We start from the raw sequence: 18,704 nt of genomic DNA, 5'->3' as shown, positions 1-18,704 counted from the left end.
AGACACAGCAAATAAAGCCATGGCATGAAATAAGTCTACAGCTTGGGTAAGTGAGAACATGGGCATTAATGATGGGGGAAAAAAAGACACCAGGGCCAGATTATAGGCCTGGGGGAGAGGGAGCATGGACCTGCCACGGAGAGAGAAAGGGAGAGAGAGGTCAGAAGGAAAGATTTACACACAGGCAGTGGGACAATTGTCCAAACATCAGCACTGCCAACTCTGGTGCTATTTGCAGTTTTTCTTAAAGCCCCAGCTGCTGGAGTCAAGTGATCACAGGAGAATCTCTGCTTCCATTAAAAAAAAAAAAAAGTTTCCAGACTTCATGGTTAGAGAAAAGGTTGAAACCTGATCTCAGTGCTCTCTAACAGCACAGAAGGCCCAAAGTACAATAGGTAATCCTTTAAAAAAATTAATCAATTTTTAAACCACTTGGGGGAGGGATATTCTGCAAGGGGGGGCTGACTTGTGAATTTGCAACACTGACATCTCCAATGACCTGTGCTGATCCCACATTTAGACATTCAAGCCCACAGCAAGGTCCTTGATTCATAAACCCAAATGCAGACTTGGATGCCACCCACACTGACCACATGGCTCTTTGTCCCCCTCTAGTGATTAGGCCAGGTAGAGACATTTCTGAGTCTGCTACTGCCTGCAAGCTAACAGCCTGAGTCCCTTAGCTCTGGCAATAGAGGGAGATACTTTTAGATCTAGACACACACACACACACACACGGCCAGTCCATGCAGATTAAGCCTGCATTCCAATTCAAGCATTAAGTCTGAGTAGTGGGGCTTGCGATGCCTGTAGGAAACCTGTGGATCGTGAGATTAACCCTGGCCCATTCTTAAACACATGGCCAGAAGGTTGGTGTGACCTAATTTAATTTCTTTCCTGGTTCCTAGACCCTTGACACAATTTTATTCTTGTTGCACTTATAGATTTTCTTCTAATGAACTTCCTGTTAAATAGCTCCTATTTCACTTATGATGTAGTCAGGAGCCAATCAAGAGAAAAGCCCTCAGTATGGTTAATTAACTCACCTTTTAAAAAAAAAATCATGCTGCAGTTCCTAGGCTCCCAGAACTTACACAGATCATTTCAGCCATCAATGAAATGCGGCCACTTCTGGGGTAGAACATGACAGCTATTTAACAGTGTACAGCAGCACCGCACAGTAGTTTAGGACAGGAAGTGAAGTCTAAAATAGCCAAATAATTATGTTCCACTCATTTCAACCTGCGGACTGAGGACTCTGGGCATTACCTTGTGTGGTGCGGAGTACCCTCAGCTCCAGATCAGCCTCTCGGGGGCGCATGGCCCAGTGTGTGTCAGATGCTCACCAGATAAGGATGCCATGGTGGCCATAGGGTGCATCTTACTGAAGCGGGGAGCTCCAGATAGCTTTGAGACATCTGACCTGGCCTCATGACGCAGGTTAGCATCATCTCTGCTTCGCAGACAGGGCAGAGGTGGAAAATGAGAGGTCAACCAGTGAGCAAGGAGTAGAAGCCAGGTCTCGGGACTCCTAGTCCTCTGGCCTTCACCAATGGAGCAGCCTTGCTTTGTCCCTGCTTGCCCCAAGACCTTGTCCCCATCAGGGAAGCACACTTTTATCGCAAGGGGAGACCCTAAGACGCATACAGGCTGCAGAGCCTAGCACTGATGCAGATATTGCTGCAAGCAAGGCAGAAAAAGCCACAGTGTTGGGGTGGGAAGCTCTCGAGTTGCTAAATGCAACAGACTAACCCCTTCCCTGCTGTTTCCCCTGGCAGGTTGCAGGAGGGCCTGGTTGGCTGTCTCCCCACGGTGGTCTGGGAATGAACTGACTATTCATTGACCTGCAGCTAAGAGATGGTCATGGTGAATGAGGACAGGTGGATAAAGGCTGCTGGAGACAGTGTGTACACACACAGTAGTGATCTCGCTGTTTGCAGTTGGAGATGCAATGCAGCGGAGCTGGAGTCATGGAAAGGGTTTTAAGGCAGTTTTCTCTGTAAGCTCTATTGGACACTCCCCATCTAATGTCTATGGTTTAAAAAATATTCCTGAACTACCTACTTCTTGTTTGAAATTGAGCATTTGGGATCTCGTGGCATGGAGAACTTTTGTGGGCAGGCTTAAAATGAATTGAGCAAAGGTCTCTAGAGATACGTGCGTGAGGTTTTTCACTTTGTGGAGAGTCTAACTTCTCTGGGAACAGCAGGTCAAAACCAGCTCAGTCTAAGAGCACCTACCTGTAACATGGTTGATGCATTTGTCCTATAGAAGACTTAGTACACTGGACTGTATCTGGACTTCAGAATTTGGTGCGTGTGTTTGGGGTGGGAGAGGAATGAGGAACAGGTGGATTTAGGGCATAAGACTTACTAAAAGAGGCTGGGTGGTTAATTTTGGAGTTATTTGCCATGAATCCTTAAACCTTTTGCAAGCTCATTGAGGTCTCTGTGGAGGTTATAAACTTCTTGAGATCTGGTTGAGTGTATAAACTTCATAGGCGTGCAGCTACTGTAACCCCAGTAGCATTGGTTGATTGCTAATTCCACAGGGTTCTTACTGTGTCAAATCCTTCAATCAAATCAACCTGCGTGAAGGAATTTAGAACCCGCGCAATGTTTCTGCAAATCTTCTAATTTCCACAAATTAAACAAGGTGCTTCCCAATCCCACATGTCAAAAATTCCATTGTTAAAACTGCAATGAGTGGAGCAGGCTGGGTGGGGCTGTGACCCAGGCTAGCTTCTGAGCATGTTGTACATTCCTTGCCAGGGCGCCAGACTTCCTGTGCTATGTTTGCTGCACTTGGGCCCTGGGCTGTGACTTTGAGTTACCCAGACATCCCACCCCTTTATTTCATTTCATTACCGCTTCCAGGGCGTTAGCAAGTCACTGTGGAATGGGCGCTGTTCTGCACATGACTGTCAGAGGGCTGTAGCTTGGTCCAATCAAAACCCATTTCCTTTGGAACAAACAGCACAGCTCCTCGATGGAGGCAGAGCCAGGCGACGGAATCAAACAAAGGGAAACTCCCCTCAGGGTAAAATCAATTAAGATGTGGCACCATCTCTATGGGGAAGGGGTTTAACCCGATTACTTGGGGCATTTAAAATGGGACAGAACGAAGTACTGAAGAAGAGACTGGAGGGAACAATCCTGCTTGGGCCCCACTCAGCTCATGACTCCATGGGAATACCCACTATTCCGTGCCAGGAAACAAGCAGGCTACCTTCTCCCCCCTTCCAGAGAAAGTTTCTAGGCTGCCTGGCTGCAGGAACAACCTTGAGAACGTGAGCCAAGAGGAGCCATTGCAGTGATGCCTGCCTGAGTCTCCAGGGAGCCTGAAACAAACAGAGGTGTGAACTGTTCCACTCACCTCCGTTCAGGCCCTGTGGCCTCAGAAGCAGACATTTCCCCAAAATGCGACAGAACGCAGCCTTTTGCTGCAGCACTGGCTATTGTCTTGTCTCCTTGCCCTGCTGGGACTTGCCCGCCACGGCCTTGCACTCTCCATCTTTACCCCCACAAGGGGGGGCGGGGGGTTCGGTGGGTCCCAGCGCTAGCTCCCTGCTCTGCTCCAGGCAGCTGTGAGTGAGAGCTGGAGTCTAGCTTGCCCCTGGCAGGAGCCAGAAGCACAGGCTGGCGAGCGGGGTTGCCTGGAGGAGTGCAACTGAGGCCTGGGGAGGGATGAGTGCTGAAGCAAGCAACGAGCTCTGAACTGCCCTGGCACATAGTGGGGGAGGGGGGAGCAGGGGAGGGTTTGGAACTGGGCCATTTCAACAATGCGGGAGCCAAGCCCAACAGTTACATCAGTGAGTATTTTCTACCATGAGCCAGGGAACCCTGTGATTGGAGGTGGAGGGCGGGAGGGAGGAAGAAGGCAAGCTAACATTTACACAGAGTTTAGTCTCATTGCTCCATGGAGAACAGGGCCCTGCAGACATGTATGTGCCAGCTCCAAGATTCCAGAAGGCTCACAATTTCCTGCACTGCAGATTCATCCACTCATGCACTGCGCTGCTCCAGCACAGCTCTCCTCCTCCCTTGTTGGATCCTAGCCTACACCACCACCACTTACTCCATCTATCTCCTTAGCCCCACCTGTGCAACTGCTGTCCCAACTCTCTCTCCTCCACTCTATGCCACAAACCCTGCCCTCCCCAAGTTTCCAGTCACATCTTCCTGGCACAGCAGCATTCCCATTCTACAGACCAGGGAGATGAGGGGCAGAGAGGCTTAGGGACCCACTTAAGGTCACTCAGCATCAGAACCCAGGAGTCCTGGCACCCAAGTCCACGCTGTAACGACATGACACATCGCCACGTCGCTATTACTAACAGAGTGAAAGCAAGCGCTACAATTCCATCAGACGACAGAGTCCCAAAGAAAGAAAATTAATTACTACTTGCAGGGCAATAATTAGCTCATATTTATGCCCCTAGCCTGTCCCCTTTCAGCCTCGGTCAGCACATGTATACGGCATGTCCCCTACCCTACATTGGACACATATGGATAAGAGCTCAGAGTACACACAGGCAACTGGACTTCTGAAGTCCCTGTTTGATCATATAACATTGGGCAGGTGCAATTTCCTCTCATTCCACATGGGAGCGAGGCACTGGGACAAAGGTACAGCACTCCTCATTCAGCCGGCAGTCTGTTAACGCTTACACCTGCCTCCAGTTCCAGGGCAGGGAATGAGACACACCTGCTACAGCTGGAGGGGAATGAGACAAATCTGGTACGCCTGTGGGGCAAAGTGCATCTGCCACCAGGCAGGGAGATAAGCTGTCACCCGGGGGCAGGCAGCAAAAATGGTGACAGAAACATCGCTGTACCTGCCATCAGTTAAAGGAGTGGGAGGAAGTGGGACCTGAGATAGATCTGTATGGGCAGAGGGGCACAATGCATCTGCCACGTGGCCCCGAGTGACAAGGATGCAGATGCAAAGGTAACACACTGGGCTAGATGACTCAATGCTTCTCCCCACCTGCAGTATCTCTGTTGGTAGGACCAGTCTCCCAGGCCCCCTGCTGGAAGGAAAGGTACATACTTACCACATCAGGTACTGTGCCATTAGAAGAATATCGATCCTGTAAACACCTGAGTCTCCGTCACACATGTAGATTTTTTTTTCTTTACGGACATAAAAGTTAAAATCAAAATAGGACACACAAGCCAAAATAACTGTGCACACAGACGTGTGCCGGAATAACTAGAGGTGAATTACAGCCTATTTTGTTATTTTGATTCCAGTTTGTGAGCGGACAAGTCCTTATGGTTTAAGGCCAAGCATTTCAGAAGTGGGTGCCTATTCTGTTTGCAAAGTATCCACAATCTCTCCCAAAACTGTTTAAATGGATAACCTCACTCTGATCTGTGCCCAGGTTTCAGCAGTTTAACCGAGTCAGTTAGGACAAACACCATTGGTTTAAGGCAGATCTCCAGGTTATACATTTCCCATCCATAACTGCACAGAGATCTAGCAGAGAACATTTGCTACATTCTCTTTAAAAACCTTAGTGACCCCGTGTAGATCCTGATGAGAATTGTGAAGCACAGCCAGTTCTGTAAATTACACTGACAATTCTAACCAAGCAAGATGACTGTTCAAGACAGCCAGTGGATTCTCTTTCTTGTTAAGACATTGTTGTGTTCTCCTGTGCGATAGATAAGTGCTGAAATATTAACTGTAATAGTCCAAAATGCAAGTGCTTATAGTAGCAATAACAGTGGTTATATCCTGGCATTTCAGGCAGCCAGATGCTTTGATCCCTGAAACATTAAGTTTTGGGAAGGAATTCCCACCCTTTCCCTAATAGCTTCTCTCCTACACTCAGAGCTGCCCCCCGCCATTTATTTGTCTACAGAGAAGCATACATGGAATTCAGCTGGGTATAAGCCCACAGCCCTGACTGATTTAATTAAATAACATTTCTACTACAGCACTCTTATCTACAGGTGGATAAGCCCGATTCAACACCAACAGACTTGAGCCTGGACATATATATTTAGGCACCATCTGAAAGTGGCCCGATTTTCTGAAATGCTGAGCACCTGCACCTCCTGTTGAAGGTGAGGTGACTCCCATGGTTTGAAACCTCTGTTTCCAGAGAGGACCCACAATTGTTAACCTTTACAAAATATTTTGCACAGTCTAATCACTTTACAGATAGTTACGCATCTGGTAGATAAGTACTGCTGCCAATTTATAGATGGAGAAATGGACACATGGACAAGTCTTGACAATACTCCTCAGTAAAACTAAAAAAAACCACACTGGAGCCTGCACCAGCAGCAGCACAGACCTGGGCAGAGGCAGCATGTGCAGGGAAGGAAGCAGTGAAACTAACAAGAATTACATTGGTTTCACTCTGCTGCTGCTGCTGCTGGGGGAAGCTCTGAGCAGAGAGACATCACACACAGGGAAAGGATCGCCCACAAACCATGGCTACTGGAGAGGTGTGACAAGACCTACCCCACCCGCCGTTCACACAGAAGCCTGGAGTCAGTGGGGCAGATAGTGAACTGCCCCATCCCAAAGACTAGTGCATGGAGTGTGGGGTGGAGGGGGGAAGAGAAGAGAAAACCTCTTCCCTGTTCCACCAGCCAAGAGAGGGCACTCGCTTCAAATGCCTCAGACACCTGGTAGTCGAAGGCTGATAGGAAAGATAGTCCTTCCAAACAAGGTTGAGGGTCGGCATCCTGACGGGAATCCTGGCTCACAAAACACAGAAGTATATTAAAAAGCAGAGACACGACAACTTCCATACCCCAATTCTGAAGTTTACAAGGGGCAGCCGGGCCAACGTGCACTGAAATTATTTTGGCGTTGCCTTAACATTGCTACTTGTCTCTGCGGGAGGTGTGAAATCAGGTCAGGCGAGTATATTTATACACACGTTCTGTTGTTAGAAACAGACAGAAGTAAGCTCAGAAAACATTTCTTCATTACCATTGGATTCCAGAATGGAATTTCAGACCCAAGAAAGCCCATAATTAATTTAAATTCCATCGCTAAACACCTCAGTCAGATCAAATCTCTAACTGCCTGGCCTAGCGAACAGAAGAGAATACCACACTTGGCAAAAAAAATATATATATATATATATATATATATATATATATTTTAAAAGGAATCGGCCCATCAACCTGAATTTCCTATTTTGATCACAATTACAAATGAAGCAGGCGAGCTAGTCATAAAACCCATCAGCAGAGTTCTTGCAATCGGTGTATGTAACAAATGCACATAAGAGCTGTACAACTCCCCGGCAGCGTCCAGATGCTTCAGTGCTTCCAGAATACTTGTAGATGCAAACCCAAGTGAGCAGCCTACAGAACGCCAAGCCGTAGATGTTCAAAATGCCCCGGGTCCTATCCCCGTCCATCACTTGCTGGCTTACTGGACGCACCCGTCTCCTTTAATTAACGGGAATGAAGGAGTGTGCAGCCCAGGATGAGGGGAGGCGAACATGGGCTCTCCTGGATTTAGGACCTGCAGTAAGCTTCAGTCCTAGCTGGTTGCTTCTACCCCCCCCCCCCCCCAAACACTCAGCTACAAGATAAACGAGGAACTTTTCATCCAAATTGGGGTAATCTCGGAGCCGGGAGATGCTGCTTCAATCCGGAAGCAAGATCCCCGCTTTATTCCCTACCAGCCCTGCCTGGGGTGGTCCCAGTCCCTGCTGTCACCTTCCCCAGCTCAGCCTGGAGCGATGCACTGCCCAGAGCCTCGACAGGCTTCTCAACCCCCCGTTACACTAACGCGTTCTGCTCGGGGAGCGCAGCCGGAGTTTGGCTCCTTCGCAGCCTCCAGCGCTGTGCAGCTGTTTGCCGCACCTGGAACGGGACAAGCCCCCCGGGGCAGCTGCTAGCTCCAGCCCGGGCCAGGACACGGGCGCAGGAAGCGCTAGGCAGGGAAGTTCTTGCAGCAGCAGTGGGGAGGCGGATCTGCCCAGCCAGGCGCCGGCAAACTTGGCCCGGGAGTCCCCCCCACTCACACCTACCGGCTTTGCAGGGGTCGCGGTACCCCGGCTGCTGCTCCAGGCTCTCCTCCTCCGCCAGCCCCCAGGAGCCGGGCGCTCCGCGGGCAGCCGGCACCCGCAGAAGTAGCAGCAGCAGGGTCCCGAGAGGGGCAGCCCAGCCCATAGCGGCTGCAGAGTGAAGCCCGGGGCGGGCTAGGGGCGGCTGCAGCGGCCGCCGGGCACTGCACGGAGCTCCCCGCGCCGGCTGCCTCTGCCGGGGGCGATGCAGCTGCGCTTGCAGCTGGGGCAGGGCAGGAGCAGTGCCGGGCTCCCGCCTCCGCCGCGGTCTGGCTGGGCTCGGCCCCCGTCACTCAGGGCACGAGGAAGCCAATCCGCAAGCACCCGCGCCCGGCTCCTCCTTCCAGGGGAAGCCCTGCGAGCCGCGGGGGCGGCGGGGCAGAGTCGGGAGGGACGGGGGCTGGAGGTTCCTTCGCCTCCTCGGAGCTGCTGCTGCGAAGCAGGAAAGAGGCAAAGAACCGGCCCCAGGAGCGCACCTGGGCTCAGCCAGCCAAGCCCAGCCCGCGGCCTCACCTACGCATCTGCCCCCAGGGCTGGCCTGGGAGCCCAGACCTGCCCGCAGCGCTATGGGAGATCCCTGGCTTCCCCATCGCCCGGAGCAGACCTCGCCTGCAGCACTGCAGCCGGTACCCTATTCTCCCAGCCCTACCTACCAAATACCCTGAGAGAAGCTGCTTCCATGCAGAAATACCTCCCGCCTCTGACCACATACTTCTGTCACCTACTACCCCTGAAACTCATACAGGGTAACAAACAGCTACAACCCATAGTGGATGGGGATCCCCCCCCCCCGAAACATTTTTCTTGAGCCACCTCTTCTGACCTTTAAACAACCACCCAAGTCTTTCCAAGCTCATTTCCAGAAGCAAGCTCCCTGCCCATCAGGACACCCCCCACACATACACAACCCCCCCCCACAACCTCCCCCCCCAAGATCCTTGGGTTCACATGCTTATCACAACATGTGATGTACTTCAATCAGTGCGCTAGATGCTTCAACAGCAGCTAAGGTGGGTGAAACCAGACAATCACTACACTCCAGTGAACTCACACAGGAAAACGATAAGACAAACACCACATCACCTATGGGTGAGCCCTTCTCACAAAGAAGTGATCACTGCGTATCTGACCTCTCAGTCCTCATCCTCAATGGGAACCTGCACAACACTTTACAAAGACAAACTTGGGAGCTTCAGTTCATAACCTTGCTAGATACTAAAAACCAGGACTGAACAGACACACTAGATTTATGGCTTATTACAACAATCCATAACTCACTAACAACCTCTGCCTCCAACTCACTATGACTGGAGCAGTCTTAATGGTCCACTTCACCTCCAATGGTCCATTGAATGACCATTCATACTACTTCTAAGGAATCATTGCCACCTTGTGTTTAGCTGTGACACTCGGAGTACCTTCCCCAGACCTGAAGAAGAGCTGTGTGAGAGCTCAAAAGCTTCTCTCTCATCAACAGAAGTTGGTCCAATAAAATATATTACCTCACCCCCATTGTCTCCTATCACTTACAGAGAGGGAAACTGAGGTTAAGTGTCATGTCATAGGTCACATAGGAAGCAAAGGACAACACTCCAGTCTTCCCAATGCATACTTCTCTGCACCAGCCACTGGAGTCTCATCCAGCAGCCCATCACTTGCTCCAGCCCAGGACTCACAGGGTTCGCCCGGAACAGGTTCAGTAGTTACCCCAATGCTCCTTTAAAACTATTCAAACCAGCCTCAGGAAGACAACTGAGAAAAAGTAGCCAGCAATCAGTCCTTATGGAAATGGGGTTGTGATCCAGAGCAGTGAGCCAACTTATGAGCCTCCTAGCCCTGAGGACCAGCAAGGACTCCCACAGGATATTTGTCAGCCTCTGGTCAGCCAAGCAGCCATCCTAGGTAGACTACCCTGACCATCCTGCATTTCTCCAGGAAATTAACCTCAGAAGTCAAGCTCTGCTCCAGATGGACCAACAGGAGACTGACTAGTCACCTCTGCTGCCAGCCACATGCAGTAAGAGCTCCTCCCTTCCTAGTCTATCTAGGCACTCCTCTGGCATCAGTATTAGCACTATATCCCTTTGCCCACACCTGTACAATCCCATCCAGCAGGACTTACCTCTTGCAGCAAAATCCCATCCTTTGTGCCTGGTGCCTCTAACTGTAGAAGAGGCAGCACTGATTTTCTGCAGCAACCTGGAAGCAGTTTAAATGAACAGCAGAGTCAGGTTTTGAGAGCTACAGATAGGCACTAGCTGTACAGCATTTTTATAATATCTAGTATATACTCGTTACCTTCTGACAGGAGTGGAAATACATTGTTTGATACAAGTGTTAGTAACGTGCAGGGATCCAGTTAAGCATTATTTTACATTATAATTCTAAAACCCTTAGCTTTCCTTCCTTTGGGAAGAGAACTGGACTTGTAAAACCATTAGCAAAAGAATGAAACATCAAAAAAGTCCATCCCCTCCATCAGCTCAAACAAGGTTACTGCAGTTTGGCCATTTTAAACTACAACAGGTAGGCTATTTTACAGAAACTTGGGTCCTGAAATAGTTTAAATAGAGCAGAGCCTGGCAAAACAGGAAGGCTGCTCATTATACTGGCTGTAAGTGGGACACGAGCAAAAAGCGATATGCACCATACTGCTGGATCTAATATCAGTTGTGAAGGGCTACAGCGAACAGCGTTTGTGCATTGGGTCTTGTCTACACTAGACATGCAGGCCCCTAGTGTAGATGCAGCGTGCACAGACATGAGTTTTTCAGACAGCGTAGTAACACCACCTTCCTGAGCGACATTAACTATGTCGACAGAAGCACTGTCAGCACAGCTGCATCTTCACCGGGGTTTTGCCAACATAGCTATGTGAACCAGTGTTTTTCCACCAGCGATGGCTGCCATGGTGATACCAACAAAACTTTGTAGCATATACCTGGCCTTAGAATCATAGACTATTAAGGTTGGAAGAGACCTCAGCAGGTCATCGAGTCCAATCTCTTGCTCAAAGGGGGACCAACACCAACTAAATCATCCCAGCCAGGGCTTTGTCAAGCCGGGCCTTAAAAACCTCTAAGGATGGAGATTCCACCACCTCCCTAGGTAACCCATTCCAGTGCTTTACCACCCTCCTAGTGAAATAGTGTTTCCTAATATCCACCCTAGACCTCCCTATAACGAGGTGAGACTCACCGGCACGGCGCCTCCTGCCGGTCATCCTGGGAATTAGCTCTTTTCCAGGTCCAGAGCACCCACTGCTGGCCGATGTCCCGCTTGCCTCAGGCCCCCCGTGTCCTTCCTGGACCTCGGTGCCCCTTCCCTCAGGGTTCTGTCCTCTGCAGTCTGGATCTCCCCTCCCAGGGGAACCCCCAACTAGACCATAAAGCGTTTTTAAAAGTAATAGTGCCTGCAACAATGCACCGTGCAGCACAGTTTGTTTCCTGGCTTGTGATGGCCATATTCCATACCGAAGTTGCTGCCCCTTGTTTATTTTAAGTCCTTGCTGGAGAGATGCACTATAAGAACAGCCACCTTTCCACATGTGAGGTGTCTGTCTCACAGGGATCCATTCTCTCCCTGATCTTATTCAATATCTGCATGCAGCCTAGATGATATGGTCAGTCAGCATGGTCTAAAGCGGCAGCAATCACCATATATAAAGATGCTAGCACCACCAACCTGGCCCAGTGCTTGAAGATCAGCTCATGGAAAACAGGAGCTGGCTGATGCTGACCTGGAGAGAGAGGTTATGCTGGTGGGTACAGGATAGCAGGTACAGGATACAAAAGCATTTTAAAGAATGTGCAGCCATGATGCAAGTTTTTTTTGGTTGAAGACAAACACCCATCATCTGTCAATCCATTCCATAGCTTCGGAGTGCTCCTGAATTCTTCACTAAGCTCTGAAATAGCAGCTTCCAGGAGTGGCGCACTCTACTATCTTGCAGCCAGCTAGATGACTTCATCCCATCCTGGCCAGCGAACAGCAACCTAGCATTAGTTATACACTCCTCTAGACTATAGCACTGTGATACACCTGGGTATGAAGAAAAGAGCCCTTAAGAAACTCTGACTGGTACAGAACACTGCAGCACAGCTCAACAACATGAGCTACTGCACATCACACCTGCCCTTTGCTCCCTACACTGGCTTCCCATAGAGTATCGCATCAAGTTCAAAGTCTCAGTCCTTATCCTGAAGGCACATCAAGGGCTGAGCCCAGGGTAGCTAGAAGATGAACTAAAGCTCCAGGATGAAGACTATGGCCTTGTCTACACTATGTGGCTAAATCAACGCCACTGTGATCAATGCCTTAAGCTCTACGCCTCTTGTGGAGGTGGAGTTAAGTCGATGTAGTGGGCGACTTACACCAACGGGAGCACTACTGTAGTGCAAGCACTTACATAGTTAGGTTGCCTTGCATTGATTTAACTCTGTAGTGTAGACCAGGCCTTAGTCATGAAGCTAAATTACTGCTACTGACTTTAGCTGGGATTTACCATGAGCTGCCCTCCTTCCCCTCTGCACACAGTACCATCTCCTAGATAAAAGACAGGTTAGAGCACATAAAACACAAGCACACTCCCTGCCCATACTGGCTTCACATCTGACTCTTGACCTGGTTCTGATCTTTAAAAGCTTCAATGATTTAGGGCCTACCTGTAGCTAGCTTTGATATTGCCTCTCTTCACAATTTACCAAACCGCTGCACTCAACAAGGACTCTCCAATCAAGCATCTTCATTGTGAAACTCAGGGACTAGGAAGGTCCAGTGGATTGCCCTGGACTGTGGAATTCCTTACCAAACCACAAAAGAACAAGCTTGGCCACCATTTGGGCAGGCTCCATCAAGTAGTAAGATGGTCTACAAAGTAGACCTTGTCAGGCTAACAAATAGAATTCCCATTGAAGAATGCTGTGTGCCCAGGGAAGTGTTTGTGCATGTCCTTTTTGGACATAATACTCATGTATGGCTCAGATACTGCAATGATGTACACACTGGAAATGCATAATGCAACAGAAATTACACTGTGGAAATGGAAGAAAATACTGACCGTATCTTGACTTCTGCTGTGAGCAGAAAGGTTTAACTGCTGCTCTTTGGTGTCTCAGCTGCAGCGTTGCAGATGCAGTATTTTCTTCCATTTCCCCAAATACAATAAACTCCAGCTCCACAATTTTACACCTTCCAGAAAGTGGCATTTCAAGGGGAACGGGAAAGCAGATGAACAATAATTGCTTTAATCAGAATAAATGTTAAGAGTTTATTCCTGACCTTTGGAAGAATATCTTTGATAGAGGTATCATCCTTAAGGAGAGCTGCCACCTTGTTTTTAACACATCTGCTAATACAAGGAGTTCTCAACCTTATTCCTTCCTCTGGAAGTTAAACTCCCACTTCCTAGGGCACCACATGCCAAAGTTATCACTGGTTCTAATGGTAAATCAAAGGATGTGCCAATTCCCCTAGCACTTTGCTTTTGTGAGACTAAGCACATTCTCCCCACCTGCCTACTTGAAGGAGTAGCTGCTCCACTCCCTCCAGGATGGGTCCTGGCAGCATTGTTCTCCTGTGAGGGGAGTAAATACTTGAACACCTCCAACACTGGGAATGCAGCCTCTCCTGCTATCAGCACTATGGTTCAGCAGAGCTACCTGAGTGCTCATTAGTGGGATTCAGCTGTGTACCATCAAGGAGTGGGAACTGTCTTGTGACCAAATGAAAATCCTCTGCTGACAGTCTTCAGGGTGGCAGCCCATAGGCTGGAAACTCTGTGCTAAAACAAAGGTCCCTTTGTAGAAATTAGCACTCAATACTTGCTTCAGGTCTGAATAAATAAGTCAATGAATGTGTGTGGTTTCCTAGTTCTGTGGACTAGTTTGTGCAAGCCCAGCTAATTGTTCTAGCCAGGTAATCACTGTTATCCAGATGAGTGAATTTATACAGACATAGCAGCAAAGTCTCTTTGTGAGGATACAACTTCTAACTTCTAAAACCAAGGGAACTCAACCCTTCTTTGAAGGCCCGTTTGGCATTCTCTCAAGCTGTAACATTCTTTAACTTGCAGCCAAGTGATGTTCGAGGAGTGTCATTTCTTTCCCTCACTGAAATAGATGACTTAATCTTTACAGCCAAGTGCTCGGATCAGTGCAAGGCACATGCACACACATCAAACCCCAACAGAAAAAGGCTTGTGAAATGTGTTTTTTTTTTTTTTTGATCCAAGAAGCTAAATGGCCTCTGAAATGTAAAATATAAACAATGTGATTTGGTGAGAGACAGAATCTTGCTTCCAAATGTTTGACAAGAAGGCTAACGGCATATTGGGCTGCATTAGTAGGAGCATTGCCAGCAGATCAAGGGAAGTGATTATTCCCCTCTATTCGGCACTGGTGAGGCCATATCTGGAGTATTGTGTCCAGTTTTGACACCCCTCCCCCACTCCCCCGCTACAGAAAGGACGTGGACAAATTGGAGAGTCCAGCAGAGGGCAACGAAAATGATCAGGGGGCTGGGGCACATGACTTACAAGGAGAGACTGAGGTAACTGGGCTTGTTTAGTCTGCAGAAGAGTAAGGGGGGCGGATTTGATTGGAAGCCCTCTTCAGGTAGTTGAAGGCTGCTAAGAGGATGGAGCAAGGCTGCTCTCAGTGGTGGCAGATGACAGAACAAGGAGCAATGGTCTCAAGTTGCAGTGGGGGAAGTCCAGGTTGGATATTAGGAAACACTATTTCACTAGGAGGGTGGTGAAGCACTGGAATGGGTTACCTAGGGAGGTGGTGGAATCTCTATCCTTAGAGGTTTTTAAGGCCCGGCTTGAGAAAACCCTGGCTGGGATGATTTAGTTGGTGTTGGTCCTGCTTTGAGCAGGGGGTTGGGACTAGATGACCTCCTGAGGTCATTTCCAACTCTAATGTTCTATGATTCTATGACTCTACCTGTTTTCCTCAAAACTAGTATTCTAAAGTCTGGAAGTTCAGAATCTCTCTACAAGAAAAAAACATGAATACAAGTCATTTTGGAAACCCCATTGTGGAATAAGTAAAGTGGGTAAAGATTTCCACCCATCTATTTCAGATTAGTATTTGTGAACTAAATAGAAATTCCTTATCCTCAGTGGAATATGTTGTCAAATAAGATTGCAGGGCCAAAACCAGACCACTTGGTTCATCCAGGACTGCTTCTTACCACATTTCAACTCCTGTAACTATATTTGAATCTTCAAAGAGATGATGCCTCAGCCACTTCCATTAGGAGTCCAGTCCACTGTCACAGTCCCAAAGTGCTTGACAGTAAAAGGTGAGATTTCCTTCCTTGGCCTCCACTACTGCTCATTTCTACCTTTGCCAAATGTGTGAATATTTTTCCTCCTTCATTTATAAAATTATAAGGGTATGCATGGACTTTGAGTATGGATGCCCTCTGAACCCCAAGCACGCTCTCCTACAGATTTTCAATTCCTTAGCTCCCTCATTCTTGTTTTTCTCTTTTCTTCCTAACTATGGAGAGCAGAATTCCATGGTACTCCAGATGCACTTGCACTAGATCAGGGGTAGGCAACCTATGGCACGCGTGCCGAAGGCGGCACGCAAGCTGATTTTCAGTAGCACTCACAAGGCCTGGGTCCTGGCCACCAGGCTGGGGGGCTCTGCATTTTAATTTAATTTTAAATTAAGCTTCTTAAACATTTTTAAAACCTTATTTACTTAATAGTTTAGTTATATATAACAGACTTATAGAAAGAGATCTTCTAAAAATGTTAAAATGTATTACCGGCACGCGAAACCTTAAATTAGAGTGAATAAATGAAGACTCGGCACACCACTTCTGAAAGGCTGCCGACCCCTGCACTAGATTATGCAGGGCATCAATCTTTACCCTGGCTTTGCCATGTATTGTAGCCTATAGTGATGATGCTTATGTTTATATAGTAATGTTAAAATATAAGTAGGGCCAAAAATGTATTTCTCAAAAATTGGCTTGACCATAGTCAGAAAAGGCCGGTAAAGTATGAGTAAAAGTGAAGTGAGACAATTCAGAAGCAAGTTGAAGATAAGTTATGTTGTAACTGGCTTTTACAAGTTTTTTAGATAAAATGTTAATGTTTTGGATGCTTAATGTTAAAGAGTCAACAAGAAAGTAAAAAAATAATTATAGTAAAGGTGGATTTAATGTTAATTAAGGGACATTCTAATTGATAATTAAAAGGCTAGCATTTTAGATTAGGCACGCCCATCTCCCATCAAGGTACTGTCAGAGAAAGGGCTATACCTATTTTCCTCATTTAAGGACTGATCTCCCCTAAATGTAGCATTTCATCTTACAATTTAGTATAAATCCAGTGTAATATTGTAACCTGTTTGCTTAACTAACTACTTTATATTAAGTTTTTACTTTCATCACGCATTGTGTCATTCACAACCCCTCACTAAATTAAATTATCTATAGCCCCCCTGAAGGCAGGAACTGTAAATAATTCAGTTTGTTTTTATTAATTATTTTTAAATTTACTGTCTGGGAACACACAAACCAAAGGTTACAATTGGTGCTGAAACCCAGGTCTGGGCAATGCAGGACTGAGTGGATTGTGGGGGTTATTGGGGAGTGAAAAAGTCAGGAAAGCTTCAGGGAGCAAAACTTTTCCTTCTCACTTAGGCTGTTTACACTGTGCACCTTACAGCGGCACAGCTTTATGGACAAAGCGCTGTCCACACCGTTGCTTTTCGTCGGTAAAACTTGTGTCGGTCAGGGGGTGGGTTTTCCCCTTCTCCCCCCCCCCCGACTGACAAAAGTTTTACCAACAAAAGTGCAGTGTAGATATAGCCTTAAGTTTCATACTGTAGCTGCAAAACTGTTTTGAGCAGTCTGTGGAACTGTTTTGGGTACTGCTTTTATCAATCCATAGTACTTTCTCTCCTAAGCAACTGCAGTTAAAACATTGGTAGTGTTACACAGGGGAATTGATTTTTTAAGTATATGGTTTGGTTGTTGGTGGTACTGAAGGTTACAGAAACCCAGAACCGGCTCAAGGACGTAGATGCAAAACCATCCGGGAATTACCAGGATACAGCCAAGCAGTTACGCCTGGGCCTCATGTCTGTCCACAGCCCTAAATAGCATATTGTCTACATTGCAACAATACCCCCACGGCTGCCCCGTGTCAGTTGACTTGGGCTTGCAGGGCTACAAAAATTGCAGTGCAGATGCCTGGGCTCAGGCTGGATCCTGGGCTCTGGAAACTCCCCTTGTGGGGTCCCAGGCTAGAGCCCGAACATCTATGGTGCAATTTTATAACCCAGTGGCCCGAGCCCAAGTCAGCTAACATGGGCCAGCCAGAGCTGTTTTATCGCAGAGTACACAAACCCTTAGGCTGTAGAGACTGGGCAGAGAAGTAATGTTCTTCTGGGACTGCCAAGGCTGGTGACAGTGCACTAGCCTTTAATTCCAGTGCCAGAGGGAGAATAGGGCTGACTGTGCTTCCAGCTTAACTGTTAATTCTGGCGCTCAGGTGTGGGGAGTTGACAGTGCTTCTCCCCTCACCTGTTGATAATCCCACTTCTCAGAGAGATCGAGGACTCCCAATAAGGGTGTCCTTTTAATTCTGGAACCGACAGTGTTGTTTGGGAAAGTGACAGTGTTTTCCCCCATCGTCTAAAAACTGATTCCAGGCCAAGGTGACTGAAGATCCTAACACAGATAGTGGGAGGTAATTGAACAGCTTTCGAGTCCCAAAAGAATCCAAAGGATCACTGGAAAACTTCCACTAGTGATTGCATTCTCCAGGAGGGTGACTGTGCACCTATCCTCCACCTACATTGATTCTGGTCCAAAGACAGGCTGAATATCCTTACTATCAGGGAAATTGAGTCAGGTTGCAGACATATAAACTTTAACATGCTACAAGTACATAATATTAAATAAACTGGTTTTTACACTAGTAACCGTACTCCCATGCACTGCTACAGGCTGGGGACAGAGTGGCTAGGCAGCAGTTCTGCAGAAAAGGACCTGGGGATTACAGTGGACGAGAAGCTGGATATGAGTCAACAGTGTGCCCTCGTTGCCAAGAAGGCCAACGGCATATTGGGCTGTATTAATAGGAGCACTGCCAGCAGATTGAGGGAAGTGATTATTCCCCTCTATTCGGCACTGATGAGGCCACACCTGGAGTATTGCGGCCAGTTTTGGTCCCCCCATTATAGAAGGGACGTGGACAAATTGGAGAGAGTCAAGCGGAGGTCAATGAAAATGATTAGGGGCTGGGGCACATGACTTATGAGGAGAGGCTGAGGGACCTGGGGTTATTTAGTCTGCAGAAGAGAAGAGTGAAAGGGGATTTGATAGCAGCCTTCAACTACCTGAAGGGGGGTTCCAAAGAGGATGGAGCTAGGCTGTTCTCAGTGGTGGCAGATGACAGAACAAGAAGCAATGGTCTCAAGTTGCAGTGGGGGAGGTCTAGTTTGAATATTAGGAAACATTATTTCACTAGGAGGGTGGTGAAGCACTGGAATGGGTTACCTAGGGAGGTGGTGGAATCTCCATCCTTAGAGGTTTTTAAGGTCAGGCTTGACAAAGCCTTGGCTGGGATGATTTGGTTGGTGTTGGTCCTGCTTTGAGCAGGGAATTGGACTAGATGACTTCCGAGGTCTCTTCC

At 47.9% G+C, this 18,704-nt stretch overlaps 1 protein-coding gene across 1 annotated transcript in view; it reads right to left on the bottom strand.

Moving 5' to 3' along the window:
• Nucleotides 1-8,188, bottom strand: part of LOC117880087 (tolloid-like protein 2) — a 49,931-nt gene extending 41,743 nt beyond the window's left edge. Inside the window, exon 1 of the mRNA XM_034775806.1 lies at nucleotides 8,009-8,188. Coding sequence (XP_034631697.1) covers nucleotides 8,009-8,150 — 142 coding nt within the window. The 5' untranslated portion in view covers nucleotides 8,151-8,188. The remainder of the gene's footprint in view (nucleotides 1-8,008) is intronic.
• Between the last annotated feature and the right edge of the window lie 10,516 nt (nucleotides 8,189-18,704).

The sequence above is a fragment of the Trachemys scripta genome, chromosome 7, assembly GCF_013100865.1.
Source record: "Trachemys scripta elegans isolate TJP31775 chromosome 7, CAS_Tse_1.0, whole genome shotgun sequence".
Taxonomy (NCBI): domain Eukaryota; kingdom Metazoa; phylum Chordata; order Testudines; family Emydidae; genus Trachemys; species Trachemys scripta.
This window is presented reverse-complemented; position numbering and strand designations above follow the sequence as displayed.